This window comes from Hyaena hyaena, unplaced genomic scaffold (genome assembly GCF_003009895.1).
Source record: "Hyaena hyaena isolate Hyena2069 unplaced genomic scaffold, ASM300989v1 scaffold_113, whole genome shotgun sequence".
Classification (NCBI taxonomy): Eukaryota; Metazoa; Chordata; class Mammalia; order Carnivora; family Hyaenidae; genus Hyaena; species Hyaena hyaena.
The window spans coordinates 2,226,932-2,242,670 of record NW_024080745.1 but is presented as its reverse complement, the minus strand read 5'-3'; the positions used below and the strand labels follow the sequence as shown (position 1 = coordinate 2,242,670).

The 15,739-nt window shown below is 39.5% G+C and overlaps 2 protein-coding genes across 7 annotated transcripts in view; both read left to right on the top strand.

Moving 5' to 3' along the window:
* FGD6 (FYVE, RhoGEF and PH domain containing 6) overlaps positions 1–2,433 on the top strand; it is a 107,846-nt gene extending 105,413 nt beyond the window's left edge. For both annotated transcript variants that reach the window (XM_039236625.1, XM_039236624.1), the window contains exon 21: positions 1,122–2,433. In XM_039236625.1, coding sequence (XP_039092556.1) covers positions 1,122–1,158 — 37 coding nt within the window. In that variant the 3' untranslated portion in view covers positions 1,159–2,433. The remainder of the gene's footprint in view (positions 1–1,121) is intronic.
* A 5,410-nt stretch (positions 2,434–7,843) lies between these two features.
* The window catches only part of NR2C1 (nuclear receptor subfamily 2 group C member 1), a 51,608-nt gene continuing 43,712 nt past the window's right edge, over positions 7,844–15,739 (top strand). For 3 of the 5 annotated variants that reach the window (XM_039236611.1, XM_039236608.1, XM_039236612.1), the window contains exon 1: positions 7,844–7,927. The gene's annotated coding sequence lies outside the window, so the exon portion shown is untranslated. Of the gene's footprint in view, positions 7,976–11,395; positions 11,429–15,739 lie in introns of those variants that run through there. The other 2 variants (XM_039236609.1, XM_039236610.1) reach the window with 2 other exon arrangements.

Genomic DNA, 15,739 nt, shown 5'->3' with positions numbered 1-15,739 from the left:
TTTTTTTCTGTAAAAACTACTTGGATAAAAGATAAATTGCTCTAATATTCCATTAGGTATTACACTTCTCCTGATTTTTATCTGTATTCATCATCAAACTGATAAAAAATTATTGCTTTTGAATATTCATCTTTTGTTTATGTCATTAAGCGACAAGATAGAAAAACTTTAAGACAATTGAACGTTGTTCAGCAAAGGGAATCTGCTTACTGTAATTTAGATTTAATACAGGCTAAATTACAAGTTTCTGCTGAAGTCAGTAATATAATAGTTTTTTTTTTTTTTTTTACAAATTACAGAATATTAAAATGTGTTCATTTTAATGAAAATTTTAACTTTTTAAAAGCCTCTTTATTATGATATAACATGCCATTTGCATTTAAATATTTGAAAATTCTATCCTTGAAATTTGAGCTATTTCTGTTATAGGCTGCTTTTACTAACTGGGTGATTTCAGATGTTCATAGAAGCAATTACAGTCCTAGGGAGGTACAAAGTGACTACCTCCCAGTGTCTTCTGAATAGTTGAAACTGTGGGTATAGTCACATAAACTCTGAGACTAATGAATTTTATAAAGACGTCTATGAAATTCTGAGACATTTTTCTTTTTGAGATACTTTATATTGCATGCAAAATGTTGATCAACTGGAAGTAGACCAGATGTTAGATTCTCTTTCACTGAAAATACTAAAACAGGTTTAAACTACAGATCCTGAGGGAGTTAAGAGAGAAGGAAACAGAGGCAAAGTTAGTGTTACTAAAACCAGAAAGGGGGTTGAAATCAAGGCCTTTACAGATGTATTCATTTCCAAAACCAATGATATGGGATTATCAGGACTTCGTAGAGCTTGTTATGAAATGGCCCCTTCTCACACCTCATAGAAGTAAAAGATGCACTTGTCAGGCCAAATTTTGGGCCATATTACATATTCCATACACAATTTCATATACATATTCCATACATAATTCCATATACACAGAATTCTGGTTTAGTATAGGAAAGATCTTAAATATACTGTCAAGATAATTGGAACCACAGGTATAGCTATTATCTATATTGTCTTAACATGTATCAGATGATTGCATTCTATAAATCTTAACAAATTTCTCTTACCAATAGGTGGATAGAAGCATTTCAGGAAGGCACAATATTGTAGCGATATTGGTTTCATCTCTTCTGTGATTTCACATGGTGGAATTTCATCAAAATGGTGTAAAGTCAGTACAAAAATTGTACATAAATGAACACTGCCAAGAAAATCCAGCCAAAATCTTCATCAGATATTAGAAATTATTGTGTTGGGTAGAAGGGTTTTTTTTTTTTTAATGTTTGTTTTTTCATGTATGTTATTTATTAAATTTTGATGTTTACTTAATGGTCAGAATTATTTCTGAGATTCACACTGAATTCTAAAGTACCTTTTTTTTAGAAACCAGAAAACTTATCATAATACTGTATACTGTATTAACTGCTTGTGACACAGATTTCTTCTCCATGTGTTTATAGTGTTTCATTGTAACATTCTCACCTGAGGTGATAAGTCTTTGTAAATACAAAACCACACATCAAGGAGCAAATTTCCATGCACTGTTTGGTTTAGAAATTATTATAAAACTGCTGATTGAAAAAAAAAAGTATGTTTTTTGAATCCATAAACTTAGATGATTTTTTGTATCTTTTAATGGAAAAACACGTGGCCAACTTCTACCTCAGCAACTGCAAAATGAAATTCCAGTAAATTATCTAGAGTATTTCTGTTACAACTCTTTTGGCATGAGATAGTGTTACATCATCAAGGAATTACAGTAAAGGGATAGAATCTGAAAGTTTTCATTGAACTGAGCTATGAGTAGTAGGAAAGAGGATGTTTTCAAATGCAGAGGAACACAAATAATTAACTCTAGATCTTTCTATTAAGTCTAATCCTTTTTTTAAAGCTACATAGATGTATTATTTTTTTAAGTAAACTATGGTAAGCATATTACACAGTCTCCTTTCTATTAAAAGTGGTCTGAGCCCAAGTAATTAGTGGTATTTGCATCTAAATAATGTTCCATTTCCTATAATATTGTGCTTTTTAAAATGAACTGAAATTACCATACCAAAAAAAGCACATATTCTAAGCCAGTGTTAACTGAAATTGTATTCATTTTGTAAAGGTTATTTAATACGACTTTGTGTTATGTCCTCCCTGGCAATTAAAACAAAGCCTTTATTTCTGTAACCAGTTGCCAATGTGCACCTCATTAGGAAAGAATTATGTTCATAATTCTCATGCACTTACTATTTAACATGCGAACTGCTTTGTACATAAAATTGGATGAGTAGAATTTGAAAAATCGAATTCACACTGATTAAAGACATTCTTGATGTTCATAATTTATACTTATTGACTGAACTTTAACTGAATATAAATTATCTTAAAAGGCAACGTTATCCATAGAATATTTCGTTAAAAGGCACAGGAATTTTCCTTACTGCTCTCATATAAAGGATTCCTAATTCAATGTGATATTTACAATTGCCGAAAGAATTACTGAGTGCCTTTCTGAAGCCTTTTGAATGTTGTTTGTTCCAGCACCAGAGTTTCTATGAAATCTAGAGTTGCCTGCTGTAGTTTTCCTGGCTGTTTCATGCTGTGGAATCATTTTAAACCCTGTTGCACCCTTACATACAATCCTCACAGACTATCTCCCCAGTCTTTCTGTCACAGTAGGTAAACTTTGCAGTTCACTAACTTTAATCAAGACAGCATAAATAAGGCTTCCATGTTAAAATCCTTGCACTTTTTAGAGTATCCTTTTTGGAGACCAAGGTACCTTATAAATACCTTTATAATACCTTATAAAGTATTTCCTTCTGCTTCTTTGGGTCTAACACTTTGCACACAACAAGTTATTTGGAGTTCTTCCCTCCTCCTCTTGAGCTCTCAGACTTCTTCTGACTGCAAGGTTTGACTTAAACCTCAGAATGTAAAAAGTATCAGCCAGGCTATTTTGTCTTCCAATAGCTAGCTAATTCCAGAACCAGTCATAAATCTAAATAGAAAATTAAAAAACTGCACAAACTTCTAGTAATTCTGGTTGTATGTGAAACTCCTGTATGATTGTACTGGCTATTGGCTTAGCCCCATGGAGGGTTTTGAAAAATATAAAATACATGTAGCCCTCTGAGGAAGCTGTCAGATTACCACCACTCCCAAGAAAAGATGTTTTAAATGCGGAATAGTAAATAGTAAAAATACATTTCCTTTCCCCTCATCTATCCTTCATAACATACTAAAGCTGCTCAATTATTTATGTAACTTGGCTCATTCAGTATCAGCTGAGAAACCTAATTATATACATTTTGTTGTCAGGCTACTTTAAAAAATATCTCTTGATAGCTAACATTTTAGAGGAAAAAAATGGTGTTATTGGGTGCCTTCTATGAGAACGTATACACAGTACCCAGATCCCAAGAATATTGTATTTATTATACTGATGCAGGTGTTTCCATCACACCCTTTTCAAGTTTCTCCTCATTCATAAGGAGGAGAAAGAAGAGCACTTGTAAAGCTAAGCAAAAAGACACTAAAAGTAACTGAGGCAAGAGATGCCAGGTTAAACTGGGGGAAAGCTGGTGTTCTTGCTGTAACTTGGTGATTGAGCTGGAAGCTCAATCAAGCTTCCTCTTCAGCTCTGACAGCTGTAAATGTAGAGGATCCATCAGAATCCTAGAAAATGAGATCATCAGAGCAACTCTGTTTAATATAAAACAGAAATGAAACAACTATGTGAAGAAGATAAATTTTTAATTTAAACTTTAGTTAACATACAGTGCAATATTGGTGTTAGGAATAGAAATCAGTGATTCATCACTTACACCCAGTGGTCATCACAGCAAGTGCCCTCCTTAATACCCATCACCCATCTAGCCCATCCCCCGCCCGCCTCCCCTCAGTTTGTTCTCTATTGTTAAGTCTCTTGCGGTTTGTTTCCCTCTCTTCTCCCCCGCCTCCCTCCCCACCGCCTTCCCCCATCCCTGCTTCCCATATGTTCATCTGTTTTGTTTCTTAAATTCCACATATGAATGAAATCATATGCTATTTGTCTTTTCTGATTGACTTATTTCATTTAGCATAAAACATACTAGCTCTATCCAAGGAAGATAACTTTAAAGTGTAGGTTTGGGGGCACCTGGGTGGCTCAGTCAGTTAAGCGTCCAACTTCAGCTCAGGTCATGATCTCACAGTTTGACTTCAAGCCCTGCACTGGGCTCTGTGCCAACAGCTCAGAACCTGGAGTCGGCTTCAGATTCTGTGTCTCCCTCTCTGCCCCTCCCCTGCTCACACTCTGTGTCTTTCTCTCTCTCAAAAATAAACATTAGAAAAATATATAAATAAAGTGTAGTTTTGTTAGCCAGGTGTTGGTAGGAAATACCCAGTAATTAATTTCATGTTACCACAACATATGGTGACATGTCTTGGGAGTATGCATCCATTTGTACTCCCGTTTTTGAAGTCTGAGATCCATTGTAGTCAAATGTAGTCACTGGGATTTCCAGAGAGGTAAATCCTATTTCTCCTGTTAGGCCTTGTATTGGTTTCTCACAAAATACCTATCCTGTGTCTTTTAAGAGAAATTATTTGTTGAAATGCATAGAAGGTGACAACAGGATTCTTGTCGTCTACAACTCAAACACAGCCCTCCCAATACCCTCATTATAACTCAGATCTTACACCTCCTTTTTCCCTGATCCTGCAAGGCCATATCTGCAACTACCTGTTGGACATCTACATGAGTTCTATTTAAGCATTTAAACTTCACAAGACTTCATTTTCTTTTCATTCAGATCTGTTTTCTTCTGTAATCGAAAAACACATTCTAGGCTCCAGAATCTGCCTCTAGGTCTCAACAAAAGCCTCTGCTGTTGCTCTTGTATCCTTTCCATCTTTATTCCTTTTGTAGCACAGACCCTGGTGCAAGTCCTTGTTGCCTCGTCCCAATGATTAGAACAACTCTCCTAATTCCGTTGCCTTCTTTGCATGGTCCCATTTTAAACTCTGCCAGAGCCCTCTTCTAAGCAGAGCCCTAACCTAGTTTCATCTGTGCTCTTTGCAACTTCCTTTGTCTTTCCCGTGGCTTGGTATAGAGCACTTTTCCTCAGGTATCACACCCTCCAGCAAATCCCACCCCAGCCTTCTCTGTTTACACAGTTTACTTCTTCCTTCTCATCCTCTTCCCAACCCACTTCTGCCTATTTATTCAAGACTTTTCTTTTTGTGACAGTTGGTCCTAGTCCTTCTTGCCCATATTCCTCCCCCACTATTCCTCCAGACCAGATCTAGTCTTCCCTTTCCCTATGCCTCTATAGCCTTTAGCTAGGAAACACACTGTTTTATGGTGTCTATCGCATTCTATTCTTGAGAATCTGAGACTTCTCAGCATCTGGCAGAGTACCTTGTGTGCTCTGGACACTCAGTATTTGGTGAATTAAATTACTCCAAATAGATCCCTTCTGATTTTTATTTTTTTAAGTGCTTTCCATATAAAAATATTCTGGATCCTATGCCACATTTAATATTCTGTAAAGGAAACTCATGTATGACTTTCCCTTTTATAAGAAAAGATAATTTCTAATAGGATTTAATTTTTTAAGGATAAATGTAGTAGAACATTTTCAAAAAGTCTCAATATCAGATTCCCTTGGTGAGGGGAGAGGAAGGGGGAACAACTGTCTCTTTTACATGAGTTGGTCATAGCATGTTAAGAACCAAGCTTGAAATACTGTATTGTTTTTTTAAATGACATGAATTTCTAGGAACACTTTTTACTTAAAGTGGTAATAGTTTGTATCTTATTGTCCATATAGATATAGATCCTTTATAAATATTAGTATTGTAAATAATGTCAATATGTATTATATTTATACAAAATAAATTTACTGTATCTACTTTTGGTGTGATGATGTCTTTTAAGCCATATGTATTTTTAGAGTCTCATATTTAATGGTGAACCACATAGACCTGTTTTCAGAGAATGAGACATGAAGCATTTTCCTCTTCTTGGGGAATTTTTCTGTGTCCAGCTGCCTAGCTCCCGGGGGAAATGACAGAGGAGATGTTCTTCCCAGTGCATTTTTGTTTTTCCTGACTTGAGTTTCTGGCCTGAATCCATGACTGCTTTTCTTTTCTTTTTTTTTTTTTTTTAAATGTTTTTTATTTATTTCTAGGAGAGAGAGAGAGAGACAGCATGAGCAGGGGAGGGTCAGAGAGAGAGGGAGTCAAAGACTGAAACAGGCTCCAGGCTCTGAGCTGGCAGTCAGCACAGAGCCCGACGCGGGGCTCGAGCCCAAGAATCGCGAGATCACGACCCAAGCGAAAGTCGGACGCTCAACCGACTAAGCCACCCAGGCGCCCCTCCATGACTGCTTTTCTAATGTTAGTGGGCACTAAAGAAATTTCAAGGACTCCTTCTCTAAAGCCCAAACCATACAGTGCTTTGCACACAGGACAGCTCTTCCTGCCACACTTTGGTACCACAGATGGTCACTGTTACAACGTTCTGTCAATGCCTTTTCATTTCATTACTCTTTATTGACCACCAGGCATTGTCCTAAATGCTTGGAAATACACCACTGGACAAAAAAAAGCCAGCCTTCAAGAAGTTTACTTTCTAAGTGATAATAATTCTTGCTCCATTTAGCCACTATACCTATTTACCCACAGGAGTTGATAAGTAAATCTTTGCCTTACTGTGGAGGATTCTGCCCTAGCTTGTTTTATTTAAGGCCATTTAAAATATTTCATTGGTGGGGCGCCTGGGTGGCCTAGTCGGTTAAGCGTCCGACTTTCGCTTAGGTCATGATCTCGCGGTTCGTGGGTTCGAGCCCCGCGTCGGGCTCTGTGCTGACTGCCAGCTCAGAGCCTGGAGCCTGTTTCAGTCTGTGACTCCCTCTCTCTCTGACCCTCCCCTGCTCACACTGTCTCTCTCTCTCTCTCTCTCTCCTAGAAATAAAAAAACATTTAAAAAACAAAAAAAATAAAATATCTTATTGGGACCTACCCAGACTGGTTATCTTTTTTTTTTTTTTTGTGCTCCGCGACTTTTATATACGTTTCAAGTTGTTTCAAGGTACAAACTTAAAAAGAAAACTTAACATTTTGGATTCCAATTCCATCTGTGGGGGCAGAGCCTGAGAACATGCATACCTCACCCCCCACCCGCCCTCTTCCAGGTAACCCTCCTCAGCCTCCTAAGAGGGGCCAGAGAGCCACAGCAAGGCTCCCCCTATGACCCCTGCCCCACCCAAAGCCACAAAAGCAAAGCTGGAGAAAGTTCTCAGGGATCAATCTGTTTACTCACAACAGTGTTTTAGGAAAACGGGCAACAGTGGTTAACTCTTACAATAAACTTTAGTCTAAGGTAAGAGATACCCTAAGACAGAGCCCACTTTTCCACAAGTTTCTAGCCGCCTAAAACTATTGAGGTGATCTAGTATTACTCAAATCTGGAAAGTCTCCAAACTTCCTTTAAAGACCGCCTTTGGCAAAGTGGGATGCTAAGAGCACCCGATTTCAGAAGGTTCTTTTATGGGGCCGCTCCGGCGGAGCAGTTTCCCTCCCAATCGTAAGGGGGCAGTAGACTTTCAGAGACTCGCTTTGCTCATTCCTCCATCCTGGGAACGTCACGACCTCCTTACTGCTTCTCCACACCAGTAATGCGCAGGCGCAGAGGGGAGCACGCACCGCAGAGCCGAGGGAGGGGTCACGAACTCTGACCTCCCCAAATACACAAACCCAAAAGCTCCCTGCCCCCACTTTTCTTTACCCCATCCCCTTCAGCTTTCTCTAACGTGTCTCTTCCCGGAACCCCAAGCAACCACCGCAACGGGACTGTCCGGTCTACGCCCAAAGCGGGACGTAGCTCGTCGGAGAAGCATCGGTAAGAAGTGCCGGGTGGGAAGCAGCCGTGGCCGCGCCTCGGACAGGGGTGGGTGGGGTGTCCCTTCCTCCCAACAGCCAACGGACGCACCCTCTTGTTCCCCCGACAGCCCGCTGGCCCCGGCCGGCAGGGGCGGCCCGCCCGGCAGCAGGCTGCTTGGGCCGGGCTGGGGGCGCGCAGAGTGGCAGACGCGCGGGCCCCGGAGAGAGGCTGAAGCAGTAGCAGGGGCCGGGGTGCGAGGCGGGAGCGCGGGGTCCGGAGCGGGGTCGGGGAGCGAAAGGCAGGTCCGCCAGCGGCTCGGCGCGCACAGCAGCCTCTCCCGTGGCGCCTCCTGCGGCGCCTTTGACCTTTCACCTACAGGAAAAGCTTCCGTCTCGGCGTCGCCGCCGCCGCCGCTTCCCCGGGCTCTGACCCGCGCGGCGCGGCGGGGCTTGGGGGTCTCACCGGGGGCGCGAGCCTCAGCAAGCCGAGGCCTCCATTCCCTTCTGAGGCCGCTTAGTAATTCTCGTGCCTCCACGGGACGGGCAACTGGTTGTTTCCCTTTCATGACAGATGGGACGAGAGCAGCCGCTGCCTTCCGACTCGTATCTTTTGAGAAAAATGGATCGGTCCAGGGTCCTCACTGCCCTGGGCATGCCTAAACTTCTAAGAGTTCTTTTGTTACGAACCCCTGCCTCCCAGTCCCGCACGTATCGTTTTGTGATTACAATTACAAATGTTGCCAAGTTGTCTCGTAATCTTGTTGCCAAGTTGTCCCGTAACCTTCACTAAGTAGGTCGGCCTGGTTAAAAATAAATAAATAAAAGAAAGGGAAAAGCAGAGACTGGACATTAAGGCCAATCGGGTTTTTGTTCCTCTGGATGTTGTACATAGACCTTGGATTTTGACGTTTTTGAATAATATGTCTGTTATGTGGTTGGTTGGTATACGATCCCTGTTGTAAAATATTGCTTATTTTTTGTAGGGGAATTTCAGTCTTCTGGAATGGTTTTGAGGGAGACACAAATCAAAGGCATCAAACCTTTGATATGGTACCGTTGGTGTTTCTGTCACACAAAGAGTCTAATTCCTGCCCTTGGGGAATAGAAAAAAACCAAAGAAGCAGCATAAAGAATTGATGATATAAATATCGTAACTTTTTTTTTTTCTGATTCATAGTACGCTCTGCAATGTGGAAATCTTTACGTAAATTTTGCATTGATATCAGAAGTTAACAGAAGTCTGTTAGTAAATTGTAGTTAAGAGCTTTAGCATTCAAAATAGATGCTGGACCCATACCAAAGGATTGGATTTTTAAAAAGTTCAACCAAGTCTGAAAGGCCAGGTGGAATTTAAGTGAGGGAAGAGGAGTTTGGAATGGTATATTGAGGAATAAAGAACATCCTAATTTGACTTGAAGAGAGACTCCTCTTAGGAAGATAGATAAAGTGGGAAGATGAGGAAGTCAGACTATAAGGAAACCTTTACGTCCACAGCGGCAGACACGTCTCAGAGGCCTAATACTGAAAAAAATAGAAGGACCGAAACTTCGTCCTTTGGCCATTAGAGAAACATTGATGGTTCCGAAGCAGGAGAATAAGGATGTTTTAGTTCTGTAAGCTTTGAGATATTTCATACTGCTGCTTGTCAGAGTTGCTCACTCACAGATGGTTTATACCTTATTGGCACTTTAAATCTATACAAAGATGGTTCTTGCCCAATAAAGGCTTTTCATGTACACAGACTTATATATGTTAAATATGTGTTCAGGCCATCGAGGCTACAGGAAGTTTTATGACCCCTTGAAATTCAGCATATACTGTCCTTTGTAGTGTGAGAGAATATGAATTTGTGCTTTCTGGTGAGAGAAGTCCTAACTTCCAAAATTTTTCAAAGATCTATCTGATGCACTATTTTCTGTTTAACTTAAAAAAAAAAAAAAAAAAAAAAAAAGCCTGACCTTCCCCATCCGGAAGTGGCTCACAACAGAGTTTGCTTTGGATGACAGCAGCCTGCGTTCAGTTGATTGTAGTGGGGTTGGTGAGGAAAGAATGAACTGTTTCTGATGTAGTCAAAGAACACAAACTTAAAATTATGACTCTGAATGGAAGGATAACACCATTCATATTTTGCTTTCTTCTGTGGGGAAGGTAAGTAGAAGTGAGATCATGGTAAATTGGGGGGAAAAAAAATCAGGGCCAAAAATGTAGGACTGTTTGTCTTTTGTATGTTAATTAGCTCTAGAGTAGTAAAGACCATATCCTCAAGCTTCTTGTTTTGTCCCTCAGGCTGGTGAAAAAACTTAATCATCAGTGCCTAAGGTTTTCTGTAGTGTGGTGGTTCTGAGCTCCTCTTGTTCATTTATTGGGCACTTTGTTCATTCAGCTAATTTTGAGGAAATACCTCTTTCTTTTAAAGAAACTGTCAACCATTGGTATAGATTTTTTCACTGACATTGAATTTTTACAACTTTTTGAAGTAGATTGTATTGAATCTATTTCATTTGTGAGGAAGCTGAGCCTCACAGTGACTGACATGTAGTAATACATTTAATAAATAGTAAAAATGGGATTGAAGCTCTGATTTATTGACTTGAGGTCTAGAATACTCTACTACCTGCCATTTCTCTTTATCCCTTTCTCCTAGTTCACTTCATAGCATTTAGTGCATGGTAATTTTTTAAAAATCTGTTTTCTCACTAAAATATAAGCTCTCTGGGGCAGAGATCTTTTCAGCCTTGTTCACTGTTGAGTCCCAGAGTCTCACAGTGGCTGGTAAATGTGTTTCATTAAATGCTTTCTGAAGTTAAGATGTGAATACTAGGCACTGTTAAATACTAGAAGTTCATTGAAAAAATTAATTCATTGAAAACTACAGTTTTTCTTTTTTTAAGCTTATTTATTTATCCTAAGAGAGAGACTGGGGAGGGTCAGAGACTGAGAGAGAATCTCAAAGAGGCTCTGCACTGTCAACGTGGAGCCCGATGTGGGACTCGAACTCATGAGCCCATGAGATCATGACCTGAGCTCAAATCAAGGAAAACTACAGTTCTTTTCCTTACAAGTCTATTAGAGATGGGTCATCTATGCAAGTAAGAACAAGGTGCTGTAGAATATAAATGGGCACAAGATACAGTGGGCTAAAAATGAGAGAATGATTACTTTCTGATTACAACCATAGGTACCCATTCAAAAAGCAGAAAGAAGAAAATAAGTAGCCTATAAGACTCACCTAGAAAAGTTGCTTAACATTTGAGAATGTTTATTTTTAGTCCTTGTGTGCTTTTGGTTAGTTAAAATGAGTTGTAAATAAAATTTTGTTTCTTATGTACATTTTTTAATGTTTATTTTTGATAGAGACAGAGTGCAAGCAGGGGAGGGGCAGAGAGAGAGGGAGACAGAATCTGAAGCCAGTTCCAGGCTCTGAGCTGTCAGCACAGAGCCTGACTCAGGGCTTGAACTCACAGACCATGAGATCATGACCTGAGCTGAAATGGGACACTTAACAGGCTGAGTCACCCAGGTACCCCTTTGTTTCTTGATCTTTGTGTTTAGCTTATCATTAGTGTTTTCTGTCATTAAACATTTTCTTCATTATTTTAATGAAAACATTTTTTGTGCAAATGTTTGTCTTTTGTCTTTGTAAGATGTCACCCTTTCAGAAAGGCCATCTTTGACCTCTTATTAAAAATTGCAGTTCTTAAAAAAAAAAAAAAAAAAAGTTGGGAAGGAGCTCCAGGGTAGCTCAGTTGGTTGAGCATCCAACTTCGGCTCAGGTTAGGCATGATCTCACAGTTCGTGAGTTCGAGCTCTGCAATGGGCTCTGTGCTGACAGCTTGGAGCTTGGAGCCTGCTTCGGATTCCGTATTTCCTCCTGCTCTCTCTGTCCCTTCCCTGCTTCCTCTCTCTCTCTCTCTCTCTGTCTCCAAAATAAATAAACATTTAAAAAATATTTTTTTTAATTTGTAATTCTTTCCCTCTCCCCAAGCATTTTCTGTTCACTAGTCCCTGCTCTGCTTTTCTCCATTCCACTTTTCACCATTTATTGGTATTGTATATTTATTTGATGTTTGTTTAGCCTCACCAAAATATAAACTTCACAAAGGAAAAATTTGTTTTAACACTCTTTGCTGTATCCCTAACACTTTGAAAAATGCCTGATCTATAATAAGCACTCAACAAGTATTTGTTGAATAGAAGAATAGGGATTAAACTATTGGGTCAATGAACATGAACATTTTTAAGGCTCTTGGTACATATTGGCAAATTACTTTTCTAAGGTTATAACAATTTAGACTTCCGTCAACAATATGTGAAGAATGCTTGTTCTGCCTCAGTTTTTGGAGTTAAATTTAGTCTTAGAAAAGAAGCATGTCTAGTGATTCCATGGTCATGGTAGAGAGAGAAGCCGTTAGCAAAGACACGGAAGCATGAAACAACATGATAAATTCAAGGACTTACAAGTAGTGTGTATGACTGGAACGTAAGGTTTAACAAATGACACCTCATGGGAACGTAAACTGGTACAGCCCCTCTGGAAAACAGTGTGGAGATTCCTCAAAAAATTAACAATAGAACTCCCCTATGACCCAGCAATAGCACTGCTAGGAATTTACCCAAGGGATATAGAAATGCTGAGGCATAGGAGCACATGTACCCCAATGTTCATAGCAGCACTCTCCACAATAGCTGAAACATGGAAAGAGCCTAAGTGTCCATCAACGGACGAATGGATCAAGAAGATGTGGTTTATCTATACCATGGAATACTACATGGCAATGAGAAACAATGAAATCTGGCCATGTGTAGCAACATGGATGGACCTAGAGGGTGTTATGCTGAGTGAAATAAGTCAGACAGAGAAGGACAAATATCAGATGTTTGCACGTATAGGAGGATTAGGAGGAACTTAACTGAGGAACAAGGGGGAGAAGAAGGGGGGAAATGGTCGGGGAAAGAGAGAGAGGCAAACCATGAGAGACTCTTGAATGCTGACAGAAACTGAGAACTGATGGATGTACGGGGGAGGGGGGATGGGCATGGAGGAGGGCACTTGTGGGGATGAGCACTGGGTGTTATGTGCAAACTAATTTGACAATAAACTTATTTGTAAAATAAAATAAAATAAAATAAAACAAAACAAATGACACCTCAAATACTTATAGATAAAGGGAGGGCTTTGAAGAATATTAAGAGGTGAAATTATATTAAATACATATGTTAGAGCAATCTGGAAGCAAAATATTCAAGTTGCAATTAGCTGAGTATTACTGGACTTTGAGGTCAAGAAACTTTGAGACTAGATTGGTTATGGTTTGGATTGTCTTCATGGACACTGAAGTCATCCATGTTGGTGGCAGGAGAGTGAACACTCAGTATCAAAATCTTCAATGAATAATATTGGAGCAGAAGCTGATGAATGACAGTAATAAAATCATTAGATGGTCATTGAGGAGGGCACTTGTTGGGATGAGCACTGGGTGTTGTATGGAAACCAATTTGACAATAAATTATATTTTTAAAAAAAGAAACTATGGTAGAGCTGACTTAAATGAATTTGACTTACATGAATATAGCTGACTTAAATTAGGAAGCATTTTGGGGCACCTGGGTGGCTCAGTAAGTTAAGCGTCTGACTTCGGCTTAGTTCATGATCTTGCAGCTTAGCTCATGAGTTAGAGCCCTGCGTCCCCACTTCCAGCTGTGTGCTGACAGCTCAGAGCCTGGAACCTGCTTCAGATTCTGTGTCTCCCACCCCGACTTGAGCACACGTGCTGTCTTTCATTGTCTCAAAAACATTAAAAAGAAATTAAAAAAATTTTTCTAATGCCTGTTTATTTTTGAGAGAGAGAGAGACAGTGAGAGCCAAGAAGGGGCAGAGAGACACACACAGAATCCAAAACAGGCTCCAGGCTCTGAACTGTCAGCACACAGCCAGATGCAGGACTCAAACTCACAAACTGGGAGATCATGACTTGAGCCAAAGTAGGACGCCCAACTGACTGAGCCACCCAGGAACCCCATGGAAAAAAAAAAAAACTTTTGTTTTCAAATTATGAATCATTTTTGGTGTGGGAGAAAACAAGTAGTCTTATTCAGAGGCCTACAACATTAGCACTGTCCTTGAGCTGTATATAGGTATATATTTCATGCTTATTTGTCTCTTTTAAAATATTGTCTTCATCAAGAATAATGATGCCTTTTAAATTTACTTTTCTTTAGAAAACATTTAAGACTATCTCTCATTACCCTGTTACTTCCACGTCGTGAGCCTCCTCATTTTTTAACTTTTTTTTTTTTTTTTTAACTTTAAACTTCAGAGTGGGGGTGCCTGGGTTGCTCATACGGTTAAGCATCCAACTCTTTTTTTTTTTTTTTTTTTTTTTTAACATTCAGTTTTGAGAAACAGAGTGCATTCAGGGGAGGGTCCAGGCTCTGAGCTGTCAGCACGGAGCCTGATTCGGGGCTGGAACTCACAAACTGTGAGATCATGACGTGAGCTGAAGTCGGCCACTTTACCCCACATCCAACTCAAGAGTAAGAGTTTGTGAACTGCATGTTGACAGTGCAGAGCCTGCTTGGCATTTTCTCTCCTCTTTCTGCCCCTCCTTTGCTCACTCTTGCTCTATCACAAAATAAATAAACTTTAAAAAATTGTTTAAAAAATAAGGCTGGTAATAAAATCTGGACTGGTAATCCAAAACTAATTTGATTCTTTTTTTAATTCTGTCAGTAGTCTCTCCTCATCAGAAAGATTCGGTTTATCAGTAAGTACAACAGGGTAACTGGTAACCCCTGATAACATTTTGTTCCATTTGAAAGTCTAACAGCCTCCAATCCTTAAGACTCCAGGCCTTGTGTTTTTAATATTAAGGATTAAAAGGCTCCCCTGTCCTCACTCCTTGTGCCTTTTTACCAACTTAAAACAAACAAAAAATTTCGGTATGTTTAGAAAAAATTCAACAAAAATTATTTCATGAATTCTCTAGAAACTCTGGAGGCTGTTGAAAACAATATGGCTGTAGGGATGCCTGGGTGACTTAGTCAGTTAAGCATTCAGCTTCAGCTCAGGTCATGATCTCATAGTTCATGAGTTGGAGCCCCACATCCAGCTCTGTGCTGACAGCTCAGAACCTGGAGCCTGCTTGGCATTCTGTGTCTCCCTGTCTCTCTGCCCCTCCCCTTCTCATGTGTGTTCTCTCTCTCTCTCTCCCTCTCAAATAAACTTTAAAAAAAATTTAAGATAAAAAAAATGGCTGTAAAGCTAAATTTATCTTACTGAAGAACTTACAGAACAAGAAATTAGAAGGACTTTGATCTGGAAGTAGCCAAAAGGAGAACTTTTGACAATATTTTATAAGAATAAGCATTCTTTCTCCTTTTTGGGATTTCTCCAGCTGACATCAGAAAGTTGCAGTCAATGCTGAATTAAATTTTTTGAGTAGTTTAGTATTCAGTGGACTTTTGGTTGAAGAATTCTGTGTATCAGTAGAAACAAATTGAGGAAGTTACCTCTCTCATGATAATTTTATCAGGAGCCATGTCTATGCTAGTCTTCATCTTTTGATAAATAGACCTTCCAGAAGTGGGAGCTGCCAATGCTACAATCATATTAACCTTCCTTTCCTTCTTCCTGGCTTGCCTACAGTGATTAATTCCAGAGATAAGCACATAGCCTAAGCTGGGCCAATCAGATTCTATTACCAGCATTTTAATATTGAAATTAGAGAAGACTACCTTTCTTTTCCTACTACTTTACTACAAAGTAGAAAATAAGAAGCCACATAGGGTGAATAAGAACAGTGATAAGAAAAAAAAAAAAAGAATATAGAAA